Below are 23,220 nucleotides of genomic sequence, written 5' to 3' on the forward strand. Positions count from 1 at the left end.
CGTCACATTCCGGGTCCTGACACCTATCCAGGGCACACAAGGGAGCTCTACAAGCAATACACACCCGTCACAGCACAGCAGAGCAGCCCACACTGGACCCCAGGCTGAAAAGAAATTGAGATTGTGTGTGTCTGTCAATGTTTTTGAGGGCCCGCTCACACTAGTACAGTGCGTTAATCACACAGTCCCGTGCGATTAACGCACTGCAATTGCACCTACCGTGCATTCTGGTGTGGGAGGTATGTTGCGTTGCCATTCATTTGAATGGTACCCCAAATTCACCTCCCGCCCACAGTTCGTACGCCCGCACCAGATCGTGTGGTACTCTAATGCCATGCGTTCCATTGCAGTGCGACTTGGGTCACGACTTCATGACTAAGAACAAATGTGGGTCCTGAAGTTACACCGGTTGAGAACCACTGCTTTAGATATTCCAACCCTTCCCCAGCCTACCTTTTTTTTGTGTCTGGTCCTCATTAGATACATTTGCCATTACATCCTCTCCTGACGGCAAACATGTTGCCTGTAATGGGACTTTAAATGTATTTTTTTATTGTAGCTAGTTACTATAAGTTACTATAACTTATAGTTACTATAACTTACTATAAGTTTGGTTCACTATAGTTACTATAAGTACCTGAATTTGTTGCTCCATCAGTTTCCTGTAATCTCCTACACAGCACCTATCTAGAAAGAAGACCAGTACTTGGGGCCAATCAGATTCAGAAAGCTGGGGGTGTGCTTGCTGTGCTGTATCTTCTCTTGCAGAGGGTCAGGACCTGACTGTGATGTCTGGCAGGGGTTCTTAGGTCACAAGACTGATTGATCAGAATTAGAAATCCTTTAGTAGGTACAGCAGTTCACTCATAAGCCAAAATGACTTGTATAGCTGTCTATCCAGTCCTGAGATTTACACAGCTCGACTACCACACATCACAGTACTGCCTGGTAAGAGCAGGACCTGATTCTCCTCTGCTGTAGTTCCAATTACACTTACAGGTCTCCTCCCCACTCAGTGACAGGACAGTGAAAAGAAAAGCAGCAGACTGATGAGCTCATCTCTCTGTTACTCTGCTCTCTCCCCCTATCATTATGTGTCTTGCATTGCAACACACCTAATTGGCTCCTTGTGCTGCTCCTGCCTCCCCCAGTCTAAGCTTTGCTGTACATGGACTGCAAGAAGCTAACACTAAGTCAAATAAGAGTGCTTAGACTGCTGGCATTTAAAAAAATGCCATCTGCCACAAAGTTACAATGTTGCAGTCTGATCACTGGGGGAGAGGAGACTGAGCAAATGCTTCCTCCTGCCTGCAGCAGACTGATGACATCATCTCATCCCAGGCAATGTTACTAGACTGGATTTCAAAGACTTTTTTAATGATAAAATTACATCTGTTTTGAAAAATGATATTGTTGCTGTATATTGTAACACGTGAGGAATGTATTTATTTCAACTTGTAAATGTATTGGGTCCACTTTAAATATTGACTTCACTGTAATAGTTTCTTCCTGTAGGTGGCTGCAGAATATTTTAAGAATACAACGCTACTGCTGATGGGAGTGATCTGCCTGGCTGCGTCTGTGGAGAAGTGGAACCTCCATAAAAGGATCGCCCTGAGGATGGTCATGTTGTCTGGGGCAAAGCCAGGCATGTGAGTAGATCGATTTCCACGTTAGGGATATGCCAGCCTGTGATTTGTAGTAGTTAGCTAACTAGGGTTATGCCAAATGCAATCTAAACGAGAGGTGTGTTATGTGGTACCATGCATTCATTGTAATTAACACATGGCCCCGGTGTGAACCTTTCTGACCATGTTTCATGGTCAGCCATATTGGGTTATATCGCAAACCCCCCAACCTGACTTCCATCCGCGCCGCCCCATTTACCTGAATTGCTGGGTTCCTCTCCCCACAGGCTTGTTTACATTTTTTTATTTGGCCCAGCTGTATATGGCTCCACCTTAGACAGGATCTGTGAATGGAGAGACAAGTCCTACCAGCCACTGCTGAAGAGGGAAATGTAGTTCTCAATACAATACAAGTGTAGTGATGTCACCTAACTTATAGTCCATTGACACCTTATCCACCTCCCTGTTACTGTACTTACAGTACAGACATGGACGGGAGGAACAGTCTGCAGCAGCCAGAGCATTGCACCCATGTTACACTGTTTGCGATTGCAATGCTTTACTAGCTCCTATGCAAAAAAATAATAAATGCACATTATACATTCTGTACATTCACATAAGTCCCTGCCCTCAAGGAGCTTACAATCTAAGGTCTCTATCTCACACACATACATACAGGGCTGATTTAGACAGGAGCCAATTAACCTTCCAGCATGAAACTGGAGTACCCGGAGGAAACCCACACTAGCTCAGGGAGAACATGCAAACTCCTTGCAGATGGTGTTGTGATCGGGATATGAAACAGGGCCCCAGTGCTACAAGGTAGAAGTAATAACTAGGGATGCACCGATACCGGTATTTCAGTATCGAGCACCGATATTTTTTTTTTTTGGTACTCGTCGATACCGAATACTGGTACCAGAAGTCCCGTTAAGGAAGCTAGGTGGCGTGTAATGACTTGCCACCTGGCTTCCTGATTAGCCGGGAAGCCGTCCCCATGCTTCTCGTCACTAGGTGACGAGAAAGCATGGAGCCGGCTTTCTGGCCAATTCCTGATTGGCCGGGAAGCCTGCTCCATGCTCCCTCGTCATGAGTTGAGGAGGGAGCATTAGGCCGGCTTCCCAGCCAATCAGAAAGCCGGGTGCCGTATCATTACACGGCGCCCGGCTTCCTGATTGGCCAGCTTCCCTACCAATCAGGAAGCTGGACAGTGAGTCATCACAAGTGACGAGGGAGCACGGAGTTAGCTTCCCGGGCCCAATCAGGAAGCCGGGCAGAGTGTAACGACTTGCTGCCTGGCTTCCTGATACCGGAAGTATCGGGCTAGGCACCGGAGCAATTACTCGGCATCGGCACAGATACCGATACTAGTATTGGTATCGGTGCATACCTAGTAATAACCATTGAGCCACTGTGCAGCCCATAGTTCAGATGCTTATATAAAGCATTGTATCGCTAGCTCAATTCCTCCATATAGACTGGCAGCACAGCGCCCCCTGCAGGCTACTGAATAAAACAGTAACCTGTAAAACACTGGCCAGATCTGAATGAGTCATTGAAGGTTTATGGATAATATGTTGTAGTGTTAGAACAGTAATAGAGCCACATTACAGTGCTGAGGAATTGCTCTTTGTGTCCTGCACAGGCTGTTGATGTGTTTCATGTGTTGCACGGCTCTGCTCTCCATGTGGCTCTCCAATACTTCATCCACCGCCATGGTAATGCCGATTGCAGACGCCGTTCTGCAGCAGCTGATCAGAGCTGAAGATGAGCACGAGGGCACACTGGCCAATGGTGCATCTTCAGCTGAAAATGGACAGCAGAAAGGTAACTATTCTCTACTTTCACTGCATGTGATGGCTTTTTTTCCTTTGTGTAGGCCCTTGAATTGTCCCTCAAGGTAAAGTTTTCACATTATCCATGTTTCTGTAGACACAGATGCATGTATGGACTGCAGCTTTATTAGTTACAGACTACATCTGGCAAAGACTCTGCAGTTCTCTAATGGCAACAAGTAGGATTGAGACCTTTCTCACTAGATGCAGTGAGTACAACAAGAGCTATACGCATATAGGGAAAGAAGATGGTCAACGTGACCCTGTCAGGTCACACAAAATGTAGCTATAGGTTCACTGTGAGAGACAAATTCTTATATCATCCTCCTATAGTGTCCTACCTCCCCTCCCTTGCAGGGCTGATGTCTCCCCCTGACTCTTCTGCATTTGACACTTCCAGGAGTGTCAGATCTCTGTGTCGCCCACCATGAGTCGTGGTTCCATCCGATCCCTACGTCACTACCGTGTGCTGTAGTTATGTAGGGGTCATAGCAGTGCTGGGACAAGATCCTTTAGCACTCAAGGTAAAAAGGCCAAAGTGTGCCCCTCCAAGAGCTGTAAACTACCTTAGCTGCATAGGTTGCAGGTCCTGCTCTTTCTACACCCCTTTCCTACTGAGGTGCCCAGGATGGCCACCTCTTCTACTTACCCCTCAGAGGATGGAACCACAGCACACTGCAGGGGGCACAGGGAGTGTGAAATACAGAAAAGCCTGGTAGAGGTTGTAGAGCTGGAATGGAGGGAAGGTAAGAGATCAGAGAGGAGAGTATAATGCCTCTTATCTTGCAGGGAACTTTCAGTGATATATATTTGTAATCTGACAGTGTCCCTTTAATAAGTACTTTTTAGAAATGTATAGACTTCATTGCTCTAATATACTGTATTAGCATATACAATATGTCATAATTAATATATTTAGCATTTATTTTGAGTATTATCATGCAGGTAAGGGCCATACACATCTCCCTGCCCAGCTCTTAGCAACCTGGTGATGCTCTGGACGGCATCCCGTTGCCGGTAGCTGAGCGGGATGCCGACCAGAGCCCAAGTCAGAGGTGGCATGGGAGATGATGCAGAGGGCCCCCACCCAACAACAACCCTTTCACTTACACCACCCGCACACCCCGCCTCAAGCGGCGAAAAGTCTAGAGACACCCCTGTGTACAGACATTGTTGAACTCTCTTCTATTTTATTCATTGCAGGTGGAAAGCAGAATCAGCCTTCCATTGAACTTATATTCATCAATGAAGAGTAAGCATGTATATGTGTATTTAAAATTTCTCCAGCCACTGTGAATAGAAGACGGCTACTCTTTAAATAAAACTATTTTTTTTTCTAGGGCAACAGCCAAGGACCTGAGTAAACTCATCCAGAGCAAGGTATGAGCATCTGTACCCTAGATAACAAAAAAAAAACTCCGGAGAGAGATGGAACTAAAGGTTTTAGAGTATTTAGTCCCAATAGATAAAAGTGAAGCTATTGGGTTGATTTAACTGATCCTTGTAACTGTTTGACATTTACTGGCAGAATCTCAATGGGGTCCATATGATTGCCAATCCGATGACATTTGTGAAGCCTCCCACTAATGGACAGTCCCTTCCACAGGTAAGTCCTCTTCCTATAATGTTTGGTGCTTATCTGTGGCTCAACTGATTGACCATATTATGCAGGAAAGCATGCTGGGACTTAACATCCACAACCTTCATGAGTTCATATCTTCAAGGTTGCTACAGTTGGTCACTAGAAGGGAGATTTGAGGTCAAAATAGGGTAAACCTTATCGGAGAGGACAATCTCACTTTTAGTGAACTTGTCCTTTAATAAAATCCCCATTCCCTCTCAACACTGCCTGACCTGTTAAATACTTCCTTCTTTCCCCGTTTCAACAATCTTCACTGGCAGCCCTGCCTGGTCATCGCTGCTGGGCCCTCTTCTTAGTGTGCACATGCATGCAACCTCATTCATTCCTATATCAATGAATGGAGCTGTGGTGTACTTTATATGTTTTGAACTTTAAAATATATTTTTGTATCAATGACAATCCAAGCATAAAAAGTAATATGTGCCCTTCAAGAGGAAAATCTCTATATATGTTAAAAAAGGGCATTCTGTGCTCATAGACAGATCTATCCTAAAACGATATTATATTATCTTCTACAGACCCAAATTTTGGTTCTTCCTTCTTCTGAGACCAAAGATCCCAAGGAACAAGGAAAATACAGATCCAAACATGACCACATGATCTGCAAGTGCTTGTCTCTCAGTGTCTCCTACGCTGCGACCATTGGGGGTCTGACTACAATTATTGGGACTTCCACCAGTCTAATCTTCCTGGAGCACTTCAAGAAGTAGGTAGCTTGTTGCCATCAATGCCACTTAGATAAATGTTACTACAGGAAATGTCTCAAATCTCATTAATGAATCTCAACAATCTGGATCTCACGTAAAGATCAATGATGACGTGCATAGTGCAAAGTATCCAATCAGACTTTACTTCTGATGACTTCTGATTGGCCGTTAGTGGGTTTCAGCACTTTGCATGTTGCTTTTTGTCCTAATAAAGAGAACCTGGCACTTTGACCACATTAAGCACATAACCTGTATACAACAGTCCATGTCAGCTGAAAGCCCAACTGCAGCCTAAACTTTCATTAAATTTTGGGTAGAGCAAAGTAGAGTTGGAGCCTCCACCTGGTTTGTGTTGATGCCTGTATCCTAATTTGCTGTCAGGGGAGGAAGTGATGGGAAATCTCTCCAACAGGGGACATGAACAAAAAGAAAAAAACATTTTTATTAGAAGAAAGATTGTACCTTAAAGTAATATTAAACTCTCAAACATTTTTTTCAAAAAGAATCCAGATCAAACAAATATACATTGCCCTGCAAAGCATTGCTTTACATTTTTGCCCAAACACTTACAATCATCATGTTTCTGAACAGCTGCTTCCTAGTCTTTCAGCTCAGCTTCCCTGAACTTCCTGTCCAGTACAAGATCACAAGGGACAGTGCAGACTCCAGCAACTGTTCATCTACTAGCTTGGAGAAGGGAGGAGCATGGTCTAGGAGGGAGGGGAGTACCTTGATTTGCTGGCTCTGTGTTTTTGTGGAGACACACACCTTACCAGCACACACACGGGTGACTGCATAGCACTCTGCTTGAGAAAGGAGTCACTCTAAAACAGGAAGTCAGGACCAGTGCTCAGGGGATCAGCTGATTCTGCAGGAAACTAAAACTTTTAAATATCAAGGAGCAGCATCCATTGCAAGTGATTTCATCAGCATTAGAAATAGCTTAAAATCCTTTTGGCTTTAATAGAACTTTAAAGCAAAGTTTTTTCATTCCTGTCCCTTCCTTTCCCAGTGACAGGGACTCCTTCCATTCCTTGTACAGGTGTCACAGAGACAGGAAATGAGGGAAAACCTTCCTAACAGAATGACAGACAGGAATCAAAACTTGACAGACATGTTTACTTTTCCCCTCTCTATCAAAATCTAAAAAAAAACTTTTTGGGTTGGAGTCAGACTTTAATATAATTGCATATCAGTGCTGATGGTACCATTGTGTCCCTAAGTGCTGGTTTTCTCTGTAAAGTATATTATGGATCTACCATATTTAAATTCCCATGTAGAGACCTTGGCTTCTGTGTCCTTCCTGTGTCCAAATACATAGGTAATATCACACATCTCTGCTTTTTGGCATTCACTGAATGCTGAACTGAATTAGCAGTTTGGATTTGGTGGAACCAAGGTCCTTACATCACAAAGATGATACGGATAAATGGTCTCACATTTTAAGTATTTAAAAATGAAATATGTAACGTAGCTTTCTTCTGGAGTATATTCTTCTCACATCTCTTTTGTAAATTTTGTTTTCTTGTCACATTTCATTTTTAAATCTGCAGCCGCTACCCGAATGCCGAGGTGGTCAATTTCGGAACATGGTTTGTGTTCAGCTTGCCCATTACCATCATTGTGCTGCTGCTTACCTGGGTGTGGATGCATTGGTTGTTCCTGGGCTGCAAGTGAGTAACATTGCTTATTCAGTAAGGAAGTATTTCTATAAAGTCACCTTTTAGTAACATCAGAAGTCTGGATAATAAATTCCTGACATGTCACAATAGACAACAAGAAAAGCTCCACCTTTTATCATTAAAGTGACATTAAAGTCCCCCAGTGTTAATTAACCTCCCTGGCGGTCTGATTATTTCCTTTTTTTTTTCCTTTTTTGTTTCTATTTTTAAAAAACTTTTAAATTTCCCGCCGGTTCCGCCCCCCTGCGACAGGGACGCTTGCAAGGGACGGAACCGGGAAGACGGATGCCGGCATCGGCCGGAGCACACAGCGGGGATCGTGGACATGTAAGTAACGCGCTGTGTAATCCCGAGTGTGGCTCTGGGTTACCGCTTTTGGTAATGAAAATGAGCCCCGAGCCACACTCGGGATTACCGCCGGGGAGGTTAAAGCACTTACCTCAAATGATGTTTCTTAATCCGATCTTCTTCTTCTTTCCTGTCCTTTTCATCTGTCCCTCCAGCACTTCAGCGGGTCTCCGATCCAGCGCTGACTCCTCTGTCCTTGCTGGCACTTCCTGTCCCACGCTGTCTGCATGCGGGTGCACGCGTCCATAGACTTACCTTGTGTCTCTCCTTGTGTCTCGGCCGAAAATGTGAACTGCGCAACACCCGCCCCAAGATGCTTTGCGGCCGCCCGAGAATTTTCACATTTTCGGACGGGAGCGCGCGGGGAAGACACAGGTAGATACAGACACAGTTTTTGCATATATCTACTGCTTACCAGCAGTAGATATATGCAAAAAAAAGGGAGGGTTTAATAACCTTTTAAAAGCCATACTTAAACTCGAGTTCTATGACTTTACCTAGGCTGAGATGATGCCATCAGTCTGCTGCAGGCAGGAAGAATCATTTCTGCAGTCTCCTATTCCCTAGTGATCAGACTGCAACATTTTAAGTTTGTAGAAAGTCACTAGGTATGTCAGACAGTTGTAAACAGCCAAGATCTCAGTCCAGGAAGTAGATGGTGACCCTGGATGATGCCTGAACAAAGATGGCTCAGTTTGTCTAGAAATAAAAACTGATGAATGCATTGTCAGGGGGAGTACAGTGATCTCTGTGAGAGGTAATAAATACTTGGAAGTGTTACACTTACAATTTACTTAGCATACACGGACCTAACATGAAAAAAATCTACTTGTTATTAGGTCCACCTGAAGCACCATGGTCCTGTTAGCACACTCCTATTCTTCCATCAGTGAATAGAGATTAGTGAGTGTGTGTCTTTCCTATCTTTCTGTTTATGAACGGTGGAAAACCCAACTTCTTCTTTGATCGTGTAAGCAGCCATATTTTTTTATAGAAAGTCAACAATTGTTGTCCAAATTATGTTTAAGTTTCAGGGAAACCTGTTCACTGAGCAAGAAGAAAAAGACCAGACAGGAAGAAATGTCTGAGAAGAGAATCCAAGAAGAATATGAAAAGTTGGGGAAAATGAGGTAGACATTTTCATATAGAGAGGAATCCAGAAAGTACACCCCTACCCTCATAAAGATCCTGCGTAGGGAAGGGGGGTGCTTTTTCTGCTGGGAATCAGATTATGATCAAAGTGAAGTTTCTGATTTTAGCAAACAATGAAATATCTGCTGTGCCTGTTTATGCTTTAAAAAAGGGTTTATGTTTTACATTTTTTTGCATACTTTATAAGTGTTTTTGGCATGCTTTATATTGCTTTATATTTCATGTCTTTTTTAATTTCAAGATATACACCTATCAGCTCCAAAACAGACCCTCCTTTAGCCAAAAGAGCTTCTTAAAATCCAGTAATGCTGCTCCATTTCAGACAGGGGATCCCGAGCACTGTGTGAAAACACAAAAACAACACAGGCCGCCTTTCCTGGTGCAAAAAACCTTTTATTAATAAAATTAGGTATACAAAAATATATACTCACAAAGGAAGCATGGGGTAGATATGTTTCTAAGATATACTTCCAAGATATTCCAAGATATACACCGATCAGCGCCAAAACAGACCCTCCTATAGCCAAAAAAGCTTCTTAAAATCCAGTAAGGTTGCCCCGTTTCAGACAGGGGAACTGTTTTTCTGATTGCTCGCTATAGATTTCTGCACTTTGCTCATCTCTATTGCTCTTGGTTCTGCCTTACGGAATAAAACCATGCATGTATTTTTCAGTTACCCAGAAAAGGTGACCGTTTTCTTCTTCATCTTGATGACCCTCCTCTGGTTCACCCGGGAGCCGGGCTTTGTACCTGGTTGGGAATCGTTATTTGAGAAGTAAGTAGATAACACTGATGCAGCAAAAATAAAGGATATTGTCAGTATTAACTGTCCAAAGAACATAGGTGGTGGAGCTGGGTCAGATATTGTGGTCAGTATCCTGGGAATAAAAATCTAAAATGTCACGGGTCACCTCTGGCTGCAACACAACACCTAGGGGAAGCACAGTGCCTTAATGGTTGGCACTTCCACCTTGCAGCACTCAGGGTCCTAGCTTAAATCCTGGTCAGGACACTATCTGCAAGGAGCTTGCATGTTCTCCCTGTGCTTGCTTGAGTTCCCACTGGATACATTGGTTTCCTCCCAAAGACATACTGGAAGGTTATTTGGCCCTGTATGTATTTGCAATAGGGACCTTAGATTGTAAGCTCCTTGGGAGCAGGGACTGATGTGAATGTGCACTGAGCTGCATAAATTGTTGGCACCGTATAAATACCTGTAATAAATTAACTCCTAAGCCTAAGTGGAAGGGGTGTATTTATAATTCGCAGAGCCATTCATCCTGCAAAACCGCATGTATATTTGCTCTGTGCGAATAAGGCAAAAACGAATGTTATTACTATATTTTCTTTCTGTTATATATTGATGTTAAGCATGTCTTCTATTTTAGGAAAGGTTTTAGGACAGATGCCACTGTGTCGGTATTCCTCGGATTTCTGCTTTTTCTTATTCCGTCCAGAAGACCCCGGTTTTCATGCGTCACGAAAGAAGACCCAGGTGAGAAACTCAAAGAAGCTTAAAGTGTATCTCCACTTTTGCAGGCAAAATTGAAAAAAACCTCCACGATATGTTTTCTCATTTACACAATGTTCTCATTTACACATTCATTCTTTAAGGGCCCGTTCACACCAGATGCAGTGCACTCCGGCCCCATTCTGGCCAGAATGCACTGCGTCGCGTTGCGGCCGTCTCACTTTTTTGTGGGGCAGGAGAGGGCGTGGCGGGCCATTGAAGTGAATGGCACCGTTGCCACGCCCTCCGACCGCTATGCGATCGGCCGCACGGGATTGCACTGCCCATTATGCCTGCGGTCTGGTCCAGGTCCGATGCGATCAAAATGCTGCAAGCACTATTTTGATCGCACCGGACCACAGGCATAATGTGCCTTGCGATTTCGTGCGGCCAATCGCATTGCGGCCGGAGGACGTGGCTACGGTGCCATTTACTTCAATGGCCCGCCACGCTCCCTCCTGCCCCACAAAAAAGTGAGCCGGCCGCAATGCGAGGCAGTGCGTTTTGGCCATATTCGTGCTGGAACGCACTGCATCTGCTGTGAATGGGCCCTTACCCATTGTGAGGACAGACACTGTTCCAATCTAGTTTACAAATGATAATGAGATCTACCAGCACAGTACAGACAGGGTTCATTATGTTTTAATTAACGTTAAGTTTAGAATTAAAACAGTCCACTCTAGGTAAAATATATACCAGGAAACAAAGATTTAGGATTTGCAGATTGACACTTTTCTATGATATAAAAAAATGTATCTTTTTAACTTAGTCATTCATGAGACTGAATGTTGAATAGTGCCCCACCTGAGCAGTCTCAGTGTTGGAGCAATCTTGGAAATGCTGCAGCATCTACTCAGAACCAGACAAGCCTTAGAGAGTATCTTGCCAGAAATGAAACCCCTGTAGCAGGGTATGGCTGAAATTTGACTTGTTGCTCTGTGCAGATCACTGTTAAAAGCACACAGCCAATCACATGAGTATACCAGAGGCACTAAGGCTGCTGAGGTGTAATGAGAAGACATTCATTTTTGTCATTTTTTTTAAAATGATATTGAAGTAAAAAGGTTGTTTTGGTATTTAAATGAAATTTATGAACTGGCTTGTGCAGCAATTTAATTTATTAACCAGGGTGGAGCATCCCCTTAAAGATCTAAAGCCTGCCTCAGCCGTGTATAGAAGTTACTGCGCCAGCAGCGACACCGCAGCCATGTGCACTGCGGGTGGGAGTCCTGTGCACCACCCAGTGGCTAAGAGTAGAACTACACTATATTCCTAAATCCAACCAATTTACATTATAAAGCTATAGCTATAAAAGGTGGTCCAAACCGAAAAGTATAAGCCACAAAATATGTCTGCGCTGAGCCAACTCGGTCGGGGAAGACGGAATGTTTTTATTGTGGTCATATTTTAATTAATTCCAATTGTGCGCAGGAAACTGGAGTAAAAGTGCCACAAATAGGCAGACATGACATCAGAGCTTAGAGAAGATCCAGGAAAGGCAAACAATACATCACACATCTGGTATATGAACAGCTCAGCTGTATGCATGTGTCTGCATGTATTGTTTGTCAAAAAAGTTACATAGTGCAATAACAAATTAATATCTGCTTATAATGTCACATGATCCCACAATCGGACCTCCCACATCCCGACATGAAGACAGCTGTAAATGTATAGACACTTGATTAGAACCAGTTTTGATAGTGAGCCAGTCACCACTGGGATAGCTGTAAGAATCCTAATCTCCACTGTTAACTACAGTATTTATAATAGTGCAACCTTACTCCTCATGTATAAGTGTATTTTTTTATTTATTTGTATTCTCTCCCTGTCACCACTGGGGATCTGTAAGACTCTTTATCTCCACTCTTACATTTTTATAATAGTGCATCTTTAGTCCTCATGCATAATTTTATTTTTTATTTGTATTTTCTCCCTGTCACCACTGGGAATCTGTAAAAATCTTAACCTCCACTCTTACATTTTTATAATAGGGCAACCTTGCTCCTTATGTATAACTATTTTTTATTTATTTGTATTCTCTTCCTGTCAACAGTAGTGCTGGGCTTTAAGGTTGTCTTATAACCTGCCAAAGCTCAAGGCAAATACCAGACATTAAAAAACTGCATATAAAAAGAAAAGCTTTATTAAGAGATATTTTAAGTAACTGCAGCAGCTTATCAGTTATCAATCCTGAATTCAGGCAGAAGACAGTTAGGTTTCTCTGAAGACTTTACAGCTAAAAATTGGGCTGACAATTCTGCTTGTACAGGAGAGAATATAAGTGAATTAAAGCACACATAACCAACCCAGAGCAGTGAGGTTCCACTGTTCCCATTTACAACATGTTAGTGGAGATTCAGATTCGTACAAATTCCCATTTCTGACCGAATTTTCCAGTTTATACAAAGTACCAAAACCTTTAATTGTTTTTCTTTCTTTAGAAAACAGCAAGGAACAAGATGATGGTGGGCCCTACCTGGGTGGACCAATGCTGACCTGGCAAGAGTTCCAGAAACATATGCCCTGGGAGATTGTGGTACTGGTCGGAGGGGGCTATGCCCTGGCAGCTGGCTGTAAGGTAACATCTGACATCTATCCTTCTATATATGACAGCTAGAATGTCACTGGGCAAAAATACATCTACCAGCTCTATCTATCTATCTATCTATCTATCTATCTATCTATCCCTGTGCTGAGTTGCCAGGTCTGTACACCTGCTGTGCCCATTATGAGGGCTTCCCTCCATTCCCTGTGCTGAGTTGCTAGGTCTGTACACCTGCTGTGCCCATTATAAGGGGTTCTCTTGATCCCTGTGCTGAGTTGTCAGGCCTGTATACCTGTTGCGCCCATTATGAGGACTTCCCTCCAACCCTGTGCTGAGTTGCTAGGTCTGTACACCGGCTGTGCCCATTATGAGGGGTTTTCTCGATCCCTGTGCTGAGTTGCCAGGTCTGTACACCTGCTGTGCCCATTATGAGGGGTTTTCTCGATCCCTGTGCTGAGTTGCCAGGTCTGTACACCTGCTGTGCCCATTATGAGGGGTTTTCTCGATCCCTGTGCTGAGTTGCCAGGTCTGTACACCTGCTGCACCCATTATGAAGGCTTCCCTACAACCCTGTGCTGAGTTGTCAGGTCTGTACACCTGCTGTACCCAATATGAGGGCTTCCCTCCAACCCTGTGCTAAGTTGCCACAGAAAAATACCACCTGAGAAACCATCGCCCACTTGATTTGACAGTTAACATGCTCCTCATAGTTTAGCAATAGCAGATAGTTCCATGCTTGCGCTTCATTAACAAGTTCCTCCTGTTCCTTGCAGACTTCAGGACTTTCCACCTGGATTGGCCGTCAGATGGAATGTCTCAGCAGCCTCCCATCCTGGGCAGTCAGCCTCCTAGCCTGCGTCCTCGTCTCTGCGGTGACCGAATTTGTCAGTAACCCGGCCACCATCACCATCTTCTTGCCCATATTATGCAGCCTGGTAAGGTATTAACCCCTCACTGGCTGTATTAGGCAGATGCAATATGAGGCCTGAGAATGTTTTGTACTGCACAGACATATTACGGTATAATCATATTTCTGGATGTCTAATCAGCTTGGCAACACTAACAGTAGGGCTTAAGTCATAAATTAAGAAACTGCTAGGAGGTAGAATCTTTTTTTGGCAGACGAGACACGCAAACTATAGAACCACTGCTCTGCATTATTGTAAACCCGCAGTAAAAGGTAAACTCATGCTGAAAGTATATCCAGAGCTGGTTTTTATTTTAGGATTTTGGATAGAACAAGGGATTAGAAACCTTGTCTCTCCCCCTTTGGGGGAACACCACCAGTTTCATAAGTTACCTCTAGTGAAGAATCTCCTATGTCCTGCTGGCTACTGTAAAAAAAAAACATCCCTTCAGTGACACCCCCTACTCCAAACAGCAGTGTTTGTCCGGCACTGCAAGCAGGAGAGACTGCGGCTGTTATTGAGAAGAGATTGAGCCATTTCCATTTCCATCCACTTGCCCATTCACAAAACTCCTTGAATTATTTTCCCAAAATGCAAGGCATTATGTGAATGGGCAAAGGCTGTTCTGTCATTCATCTGTCCCTCGTCCATTCACAGAACGCCTTGCATTCTGAGAAACATTTTTTTAATGATTTTTTTTTTCACAATAACCAGCAGCCAGCAGGATATAAGGGATTCTTCATTACAGGGCATCTATGTGACTGGTGCTGTAGCCCCTCAGTAAAGTTTTACTTTATCCAAAACCGTGCATCTTGTTTGCCGCATTTGGGGTGCCATTAACAAATAATGGTACGGCAAGATTGTGCGTTTTGTGTGTTGTGTGAATGGGGCCTTACCGCCTATACTTCACTGTCTAGTAGAGCATACTGGGAGGTGTGTTTTCATAGGAGCTGGAGTTATACAATAAAAATCATTTTCCTCTTCAACAACAATGGGGGCAATTGATCAAAACTGGAGCAATGCAAATCTGCTCCAGATTTTGTTTGCTCCAGTTTTGATAAATTCCCCCCATTGTATTTTATTTTCAGAGATAATATACAGCACTGGACGGGACTGCTTTATTACTATGTTAGCATTATTACTTTTTATAGTGTATTGGCTGCACTGTACCATGTGCTATAGAAAACGTATGGTGTCGATATATCGATATGATTATTTAATCAATCATTTGATGGGTACATAGTTACCTAGATCTATCAGAAATAGTATAGTATCAGTATAATGCCATGTTTTGCCAATGTTACATTTGTAACACTCGCATGTACTTAACATGAAAAAAATACATTGGACACTACGTCCACTTTCTGTTGTTTTACCTTGAGTGATTTGAACAAAGGTGGCATTTTTTTCTCTCTTGCAGTCGGAGGCTCTTCATATTAACCCTTTATACACGCTCATACCAGTTACCATGTGCATCTCGTTCGCTGTAATGCTTCCAGTGGGTAATCCGCCGAACGCCATTGTATATAACTATGGGCACTGCCAGATTAAAGACATGGTAAGGAAAATATTTTCTAAAAATATATTCTAAAGGCTTAGAAGGAGAAGGCAGGGCCGGCCTAAGGGCAACCCCGCCTCTTATATCACTGGCCAGCGACCTAAGAGCAGGTGGGGCCAATGATGTAAGAGGAGCCGGGGCCCGTCAATAGAAGAGGAGGCGGGCCCCTAGATTGTTCACTTCTCCTGCCTTCTCCAAACTCTTCACCCTTTTGTGAATAACCCTGCAAATCTTTCTAAAGTAAGGGAAGTTCTCTCTTAGACGGATGTCATTGGAATAGATGCCACCATTGAAGCATTTCCCCTGTTCCCATAATGTCAGGAGTGCCAATGGTCTGGCAGAAGAACAAGGTGGAACTCACTGGCAGGAAATGGCCTGAAGCGTCCGAAGGCAGAGGTACAAAAGGGTAAATCCAAAGAGAAGTCAAGTCCAATCCGAGTCGAGGCAGGCAGCAAAGGTTCAGGGGCGAAAGGCAGTCCAAGGTCGGCAACAGGAGGTCCAGATAAAGGGGGTCAGGAAACAAAGCAAGGCACATGTACAGGGAGCTAGGAAATCACACCACAGGATGAAATAACTCAGCAACAAGCCAGAGCTCTGGCCAGGTTTTTATAGCCAGGGGGTGTAAGTCCGCCCCCCTGTCACCGAGGCAACTAGGAGGCTTCTCTCCACGAGAGCCAATGGCAGGCGAGAGGTGGTATGGGTGTGTACGGGAACCTCCCCCAGCTAGGTCCACACCTGAGGCCTAAACAGGTGCAGGCACACTATGCACGTGCTCCTGGGGATGCGCACGCAGCCTGCGTACTGCGCATGCGCACCTGCCGCACGACTCGCGCATGCGCACCTGCAACCCGGGCACCAGTGGTTCTGCCAGGCTGGAGGGAGACCCGTACCCTGCGCCGTGCCCGCTGACCCTGTGGGGAGGTGACACCCCTGGTTTCCTGACACATAACAAGTAAAAATGTTGGATTTCTCATCTATTTCAGCCCCGGTCACGATCAGTACTATACTAGGACTAAGTAGAGAGGGTAAAAAAGACAAAAAGTACAGAAGCGCACTACCAAGTGGTGACTGAGCAAGGAAAGGTAAAGGAAAAGTAGAGAGGGTAAATCTCCCCATTGGGGTGACTAGGTTGCTAACCCTTTTCTACTCCATCCAATAGGATTTGTAACTAATGCTGATGGAGGAAAGGGGGCATAAAATGATCCTGTGGACATTATGATGGGTTTCTGCTCTGACTGGTTATATTTCCATAACATTGGTATTTTATGGAAAGTAAAACAGAAGGAGTGGCAGCACCTTAGTGTAGGTGGGGAAACACAATTTTCTACAGTGATTGATAGCACACAGCAAAGAACTATGACATGGGAGTTCTTACCAAAGGAGCCCCAAATGACTGAACTCAAGATTTCACTCCTCAGTCTTCTCCTATAACCAAAGAACATTTTTGGTGGACTGCTCACTTTAAGGTTCACTTGACTACTTTTGAATGTTGTCTTCTTGCAGGTAAAAGCTGGCCTGGGAGTGAACCTGATTGGCCTGAGTATCATCATGGTGGCTATTAACACCTGGGGCATCAGCCTCTTCCAACTGGACACATTCCCGGAATGGGCGATGATTCACAACACCACGGAGCACCTGTGAGGATCGACCAGGACTGTTGGAGCATCTGTGTCACGCCAACAGAACGGAGAGCACTAGAGAGTTCCCAACAGGCCTGTAAGAGAGCTGCACACCAAAGGACCGCACACCACTTCACCGACAGCTGCTGTCTGCTTTTGCATGACCTTAAATGTATTTCCTTTAAATCTCCCCCATTACACCTGTTTGTGAGGCAGGTGTTCTAGAGACCCTGTAGCATTTAAAGCCCTGGTTCTCAACTAGTGGGTCGTGACTTAAAAGTGGTTCGCAACCCCATCTTCAGTGGGTCACGGCATCCTTAGTCGAGAGCCCTCCTGCCCCATTCAGCAGGGAAACAGAGAGGGGGCTTTTTGTGGCAGTGTGCAGGAGACTCCTATATATTAAGAAACAGTTCCATCTCTCACTGGGCCCCCTGCTGAAGTGATAGGGCCCTGGGAGAGAGGGGACTATTTCACCACTTTTGGCCTATCAGGGGGTGCATTAGCAGGGGCTCGTTTTTTACAAGTGAACTGTGTAACATGCTTGTGTAGTGCTCCTCCCGCACCACCACCTGGTGTAGTTTTGGGGGTCCCCTGCTCTTTTGGGGGACCCGGGACCACGGCAAATTAATTCAGGATGGAGAGAAAATGTTCAAAAATTTGAAATAAATAAATAAAATGCAAATAAAAAAAAAATTAAAACCAACCCCGCCGCCCCATCTGCCTGCGAATAACCCCGCCCATGGGGAATGCATGTGTACTCAATTGACAATTGCACCACATGTTAGGTATCACAGCGAATATCAAATTATTTTTGGGTCGCGACCTAATGAGCAAGGACAAATGTGGGTCCTGAGGTTACACAGGTTGAGAACCACTGATTTAAAGCATTCACAAGGCAAAACACCTGTAAGCCTCAGAAAAGGTTATTTCAGCACCCCAGAATTGATGCTTTTATCTTACACGGGTATTCTTCTTTTTAACAGGGTCCCTTTAAGAAGACTGTGCATAGAATAGTGAATTATGTCATGAATTTCTAGTTTTGAGGTGAATAGAGACCTAAAGCAGGTGAATCTGTACACGCAGAACAAAGCAACAGGCCGAATTTAATTGGGTCATCCTTTCCTGTGCTTCCCCCAGCACACCGTTCAGTCGTGAAACTGTGCAAAAGCTGTTTAAAGTGAACCTATCACAACAATAACATGAAAGCTGCCACTGCTAACACCCTGAAAATTATAGTTGCTAGACTGCTCTACTAATCCTCTTGAATTACTAACATGGAGCAGGAATGCAGATGCCTGATCTGCATATGTGTTCCAGATCAGAAATCCAGAAAATATAAAAGCCAGGGGGGTCAGCCAAACAGACAGTCAACTAGAACTTTCAGGGGGAATTCAGCAATGGCGGCCTGTTTTTTCTTACAACAGGTTTTATTCAATACTTGCCGTTCTTGGGAAATGCCCTTCAGCCAATGGGTCATGTGACCAATGTAGCAACACATCACATGGTCTCTGGTGAAGAAGTTTGGGGGGAGTGAGATTCAGGCCTACCGGCCAACCAACTCTACTACCTTATGGCTTTCTCCAAGAAAGGCATTAAGCAATGGCTGTTGCTAGATATTGGTTTACGGCACAGGATAGGTAAAGCCAAGAAAAGCTTCACACTACAGTGGAGCGTGGAAGTCACTGTGTTGTGTGGAAGTCACAGATCCATGCTTTGTTCCCCATCATTGGATACAAACCGATAGATGGCAGACCTGGCTGTCCTAGACCTGTAGTAAATGAAGCTTACTTGTTTTGTAAATACTGTTGTATTATTTGATCAACAAAGCTCCTTAGAACCCTAGTCCTGAGGGTGTTGCCACACATAAAACTGGGGAGGGAGCAAAACGTCATGGGAACCCAACTAGTTTTCTGTTCAGTCAAGACACACTAAACAGGATGAAAAGTGGCCACACAAAGAAGCTCATTTTCAATTGGGTCATGTGTACCCATTAAACACAGGACAGAGAGTGCCAGACAGATATTGAAGACCAGATATAGTTTCCCATTAAAAAGCCAACACCTTCCGGGGCTAAAGGGGCTTCCTTTGTCAAAGCTTAAAGAGGAACTCCAGGAATTGTAAACGTGTAACCCTTGCAGTGGGGCTACTCCTGCACATTTTGCGCTAGCGGTTAAAATAAAGACATACTCACCTGATCCGCACTTCCCTCTGACTGCTAGACCGGTCCCCAGAGCCTCTTCATCCATGGGCTCCAGTGGCCTAAGGGCCTGTGGCGTTATCACATCTAATGCAACTGCCTTAGACATGAGGACGCAGAGGGACATTCCAACACCGGAGCGCAAAAGAAGTGTGTGCTGTCCGAGGATCAGGTGAGTATATCATCTTTAATCCAGCCCCTAGAGAACAACCCTTACAGTGCGTGGGGGTAAATTTTTTCAATTTCTGAACTTCCTCTTTAAAGATGCACGAGAACAAAGATCCAGACAAGAAGAGATCAATATACAGTATTGTGCATAGGATTTCTGGAGGCCAGTGTCTTGTCCAACATCTTTAGAGTAGGCGTGAACACTAACTGCATAACTTTTATTTTGCTGGCATGGTGTATGATAAACAGTTGTCCTTTTTTTGTGAATAAAACACCCGTTTTTGCCTTTTTTTTTTAACCCTGATCTCGTCCATCCATTTGCTGTATACATGAGCTTCAGCACACTGCACATCATTTCTCAGGCCAGGTTGTGTGATGGTGACAACAGGTCTTGTGCAATGTGGGTCTCCATGGCTGCTTGTAGTCTCCATAGGGAGAGTGTTTAATAGGTGGACAATGCAGGAGAGCATTTTGTAGACAGGGACAGAATGTTGTCACCTATAACAGGAAGTGCCTAAATACAGACCTTTATGAAAAGGATCCCCAGTGATTATTTTATTGAAAACTGCAGATTTGAAATATTGAAAATGACTTAAAATTATAGTAACGAGATTATTAGCTTAAAAGGAGAACTGTTGTGTCAGGGCTTTTCCCCATAGTTCTCCTAAGGGTAACGGGAGGACACAAACTAGCGTCCTCCCGTGACCCAAAGCTCAGCAAACCGCGAACTACAGCTCGCGGTATACTGAGACGCCGCAGCCGGGACAGATCCTGACAACACTGTGTGGATCCACCCAGCTGCGGAATGGACAGTTGGCTCTGCCTATCTGGAGGCAGAGGCAGCTGTGCCCGCCCCCTCCCCCGTCCGTTTCGCCAATCAGCGCTGGAGGATCGGAGCGGGGGTAATCCCTGCAGGGAGCAGTGAGTGGCAGTCACGGCTCTCTGCAGGGATAGATCGAGAAGTGAGAGAGCGACGCTATGTGTTCGCTCACTTCCCGATCTACTGAGCCGACCTGTGAGTTTCATTGTCACAGGTCGGCTCAGATTATGAGGCTGAGTGAAAATCACTCGCCTCATAATTCTCCTTTAATAGCCAACACTTAATTTTTTTAGTTTTGGATAGAGTGGGGGAAGGATAAGGACTTGTCAGGTTTTTCTGCCATCGGTGACTTTGTTAGATACATTCACTTCCTGTCTGATAAAAAGGTTGTCCCCAGAAATGAAAGTGAGGGGAAATCTCTATAATGGAGCCCTGGATAGTAGGAAGCCCTGACCTTATAAACTTTTCCCAATTCACAAAAAAAAAAGTTTTCTACATAGGTTTACAATTTTAGTGCCTGGTTTACATATCCTTTAAGCCCTGCCGAAGGAGGCCCTTTAGTACCCTTGAAACATGTTGGCTTAAAGTTGAAGTTTCACCTGCATATATTGAGCTTTCCCTGGTTCAGACTCTCCCTCCCCCCTGCGCCCCAACATGCTAATTAAACTTTTAAGCAAAACCTGTTTTAATTATATACCTTAACACATGGTGATGTCACCACTGGGTCTCTATGCAATGCAGGCAAAACAGCACCCGGCCTCGGTACTCCTCTCAAGATCCCTCAGCCCTGATGCAAGCATTGGGGTGGCCCTTCGGAGGAATTATGCAAATATCAGAATGCCTTGATGGGTCGATGAGTCTGGGGGAGTGAGTGTGTCTAGGCAAGCTGTATTTACATGCATAACGCCATTGCCCACATGTGATGCTGAGGTTCCAATATTGAAAAAAATCCAATGAAAAAAATTGCCACATTCAGGCTGGGGAGGAAAGAGAAAGATGATACTGGTCATCCTGCAGCCAGGAAATGAGGCAAGCTCTTTCTGACTTGCCACAGATTGTAATGCATACTGTAAGCAGCTCATGGTGTGCAGTGAAATCAGAGTAAGCAATGCCAGTCCAGGAGAGGAGCCGGAACAACTGTGCAAGACTGAAGGGAAGGCCGGAGTTCAGCTTTAAAGAAAAACAACCAACTATAATTGGACTTCAGTATTTTTCTGGCTCCCTTTGTCCTGTGTTCCTCCAAGAGGGGAACTGTGAAGTTGAGTGCTGCCTCAATATCAGAAGTCAACTCCCATTGTGACACAGGGATCGTTCACACCAGCCCGTGCGTTCCAGCCGCAGTGTGATCGGCCGCACTGGAACGCGCGGCACATCAATGCCTACGTTCCGGTCAGAAAAATGCTGCCTGCACTATTTTTTTTGACCGGAAGGCATTGATGTGCCACATGTTTCCGGTGCGGCCGATCGCAGTGCCAGTGTGGTTGCAGTGCCATTGACTTCAAACAAAGTGAGCAGGTTGGGATGCGATCCAGTGCGTTCTGGTCACAATCGGGCCGGGAACGCACTGGGGCTGGTGTGAACTAGCCCTGGACCACATTAGGGGATCCAGCCTTTCAGAATTCCAATCCTTTGTACATGCCCCTGGCCAGTTATGGTGACAGCATTACAGCACTGTTTATTCGATCACACCAAGATGTACACTATTTTAATTGCATTCTGGTTTATACACACAGGGCTGTTTGGAATTGATCATCATTAATGGAAACAAATGACGACTTGTTTTCATAGTAATAGTTACTAAACTTTATTAAACTCTTTAAAGCTAAAAGCGGCAGTTATCTTTCAGAAGATCGAACATTCAGCTAGTTTTCCCCTCACAGAGTCAACTTCTATATGCGCGCCGCTGGCGCAAGAGGGCAGAACGTCCTGCAAGTGTTGGAAATGAACAATAACGTTCCCGAGCGTGTACGTCCTCAATCCCATCTGCCCGAAGGAGCTTATAGATGTATAGATATGTACACCGGAGGCCCAGGAATTCCAGGACAGGACGCTGCATTAAGACTTGTCGCTCGGGGGTTTCTTTTTGGCTTCTAGATCTTTCTTAAAGTTTTCCACCTTCTTTCCGAAGTCAGGCACCTTAAGCAGAAAGAAGGCAAAACAAAATGTAAAGCTACGTTTACTTTTCTGACCATTTTTTTTTTTTACACCCATATTTGGGGTGTAACATGAAACATGGCCACAGACAGGGAGATTTTATATACAAAGAGTTAATACCACAGACGCCAGCACCAATACCTGTGTGGAAAAGGTGTAATGATGCACTCTGGAGGCTGCTCACGCTGGTCTGGGGTAACCACAAGAACTGAAATAAAAAGGAAAAAAGAAAGCGCCTCCATCGTGTAAAACAGTTTTATTAGGACAATATAAAAAGGAGTAAAAAACACTCACAAATTAACTTAAATAAACACGCATATAATGTGTATCGGTAAACACAGATACTGAGATTGTGAGGCTCCAACACAGCCGACAAACTGCATAGCCCTCTTGGTTGATGCGTTTCAGAGGAAGGAGGCGTGTCCTGAAACGCATCAACCAAGAGGGCTATGCAGTATGTCGGCTGTGTTGGAGCCTCACGATCTCGGTGTCTGTCTTTACCGATACACATTATATGCTTGTTTATTTAAGTTCCTTTTATATTGTCATAATAATAAAACAGTTTTACACGATGGAGGCGCTCTCTTTTCCTTTTTATTTCAGATTTTACAAACCTTTGAAGGGTGCAGTGACTGAAGAAAGCTTGAGGAATGCTAGTTTAACTAATTCACTAGAACGCAGTAGTAAATTTAGAAGTGGGGTTTGTGTAATCAAATCTATCTAATTTAGTTTTTAAAGGCCCTG

At 44.4% G+C, this 23,220-nt stretch overlaps 2 protein-coding genes across 2 annotated transcripts in view; one reads left to right on the forward strand and one right to left on the reverse strand.

Moving 5' to 3' along the window:
* The window catches only part of SLC13A4 (solute carrier family 13 member 4), a 29,970-nt gene extending 12,765 nt beyond the window's left edge, over window positions 1-17,205 (forward strand). Inside the window, exons 3-16 of the mRNA XM_018558558.1 lie at window positions 1,516-1,652; window positions 3,274-3,455; window positions 4,667-4,715; window positions 4,804-4,843; window positions 4,992-5,069; window positions 5,624-5,811; window positions 7,366-7,485; window positions 8,871-8,972; window positions 9,668-9,769; window positions 10,383-10,489; window positions 12,949-13,085; window positions 13,826-13,987; window positions 15,381-15,518; window positions 17,022-17,205. Coding sequence (XP_018414060.1) covers window positions 1,516-1,652; window positions 3,274-3,455; window positions 4,667-4,715; window positions 4,804-4,843; window positions 4,992-5,069; window positions 5,624-5,811; window positions 7,366-7,485; window positions 8,871-8,972; window positions 9,668-9,769; window positions 10,383-10,489; window positions 12,949-13,085; window positions 13,826-13,987; window positions 15,381-15,518; window positions 17,022-17,159 — 1,680 coding nt within the window. The 3' untranslated portion in view covers window positions 17,160-17,205. The remainder of the gene's footprint in view (window positions 1-1,515; window positions 1,653-3,273; window positions 3,456-4,666; window positions 4,716-4,803; window positions 4,844-4,991; window positions 5,070-5,623; window positions 5,812-7,365; window positions 7,486-8,870; window positions 8,973-9,667; window positions 9,770-10,382; window positions 10,490-12,948; window positions 13,086-13,825; window positions 13,988-15,380; window positions 15,519-17,021) is intronic.
* Window positions 17,206-22,259: 5,054 nt separating this feature from the next.
* Window positions 22,260-23,220, reverse strand: part of CUNH7orf73 (chromosome unknown C7orf73 homolog) — a 4,975-nt gene continuing 4,014 nt past the window's right edge. Inside the window, exon 3 of the mRNA XM_018558559.1 lies at window positions 22,260-22,458. Within this exon, the coding sequence (XP_018414061.1) occupies window positions 22,378-22,458 (81 nt within the window). The 3' untranslated portion in view covers window positions 22,260-22,377. The remainder of the gene's footprint in view (window positions 22,459-23,220) is intronic.

Source organism: Nanorana parkeri, unplaced genomic scaffold, assembly GCF_000935625.1.
Source record: "Nanorana parkeri isolate BGI_ZX_2015 unplaced genomic scaffold, ASM93562v1 scaffold346, whole genome shotgun sequence".
Lineage (NCBI taxonomy): Eukaryota > Metazoa > Chordata > Amphibia > Anura > Dicroglossidae > Nanorana > Nanorana parkeri.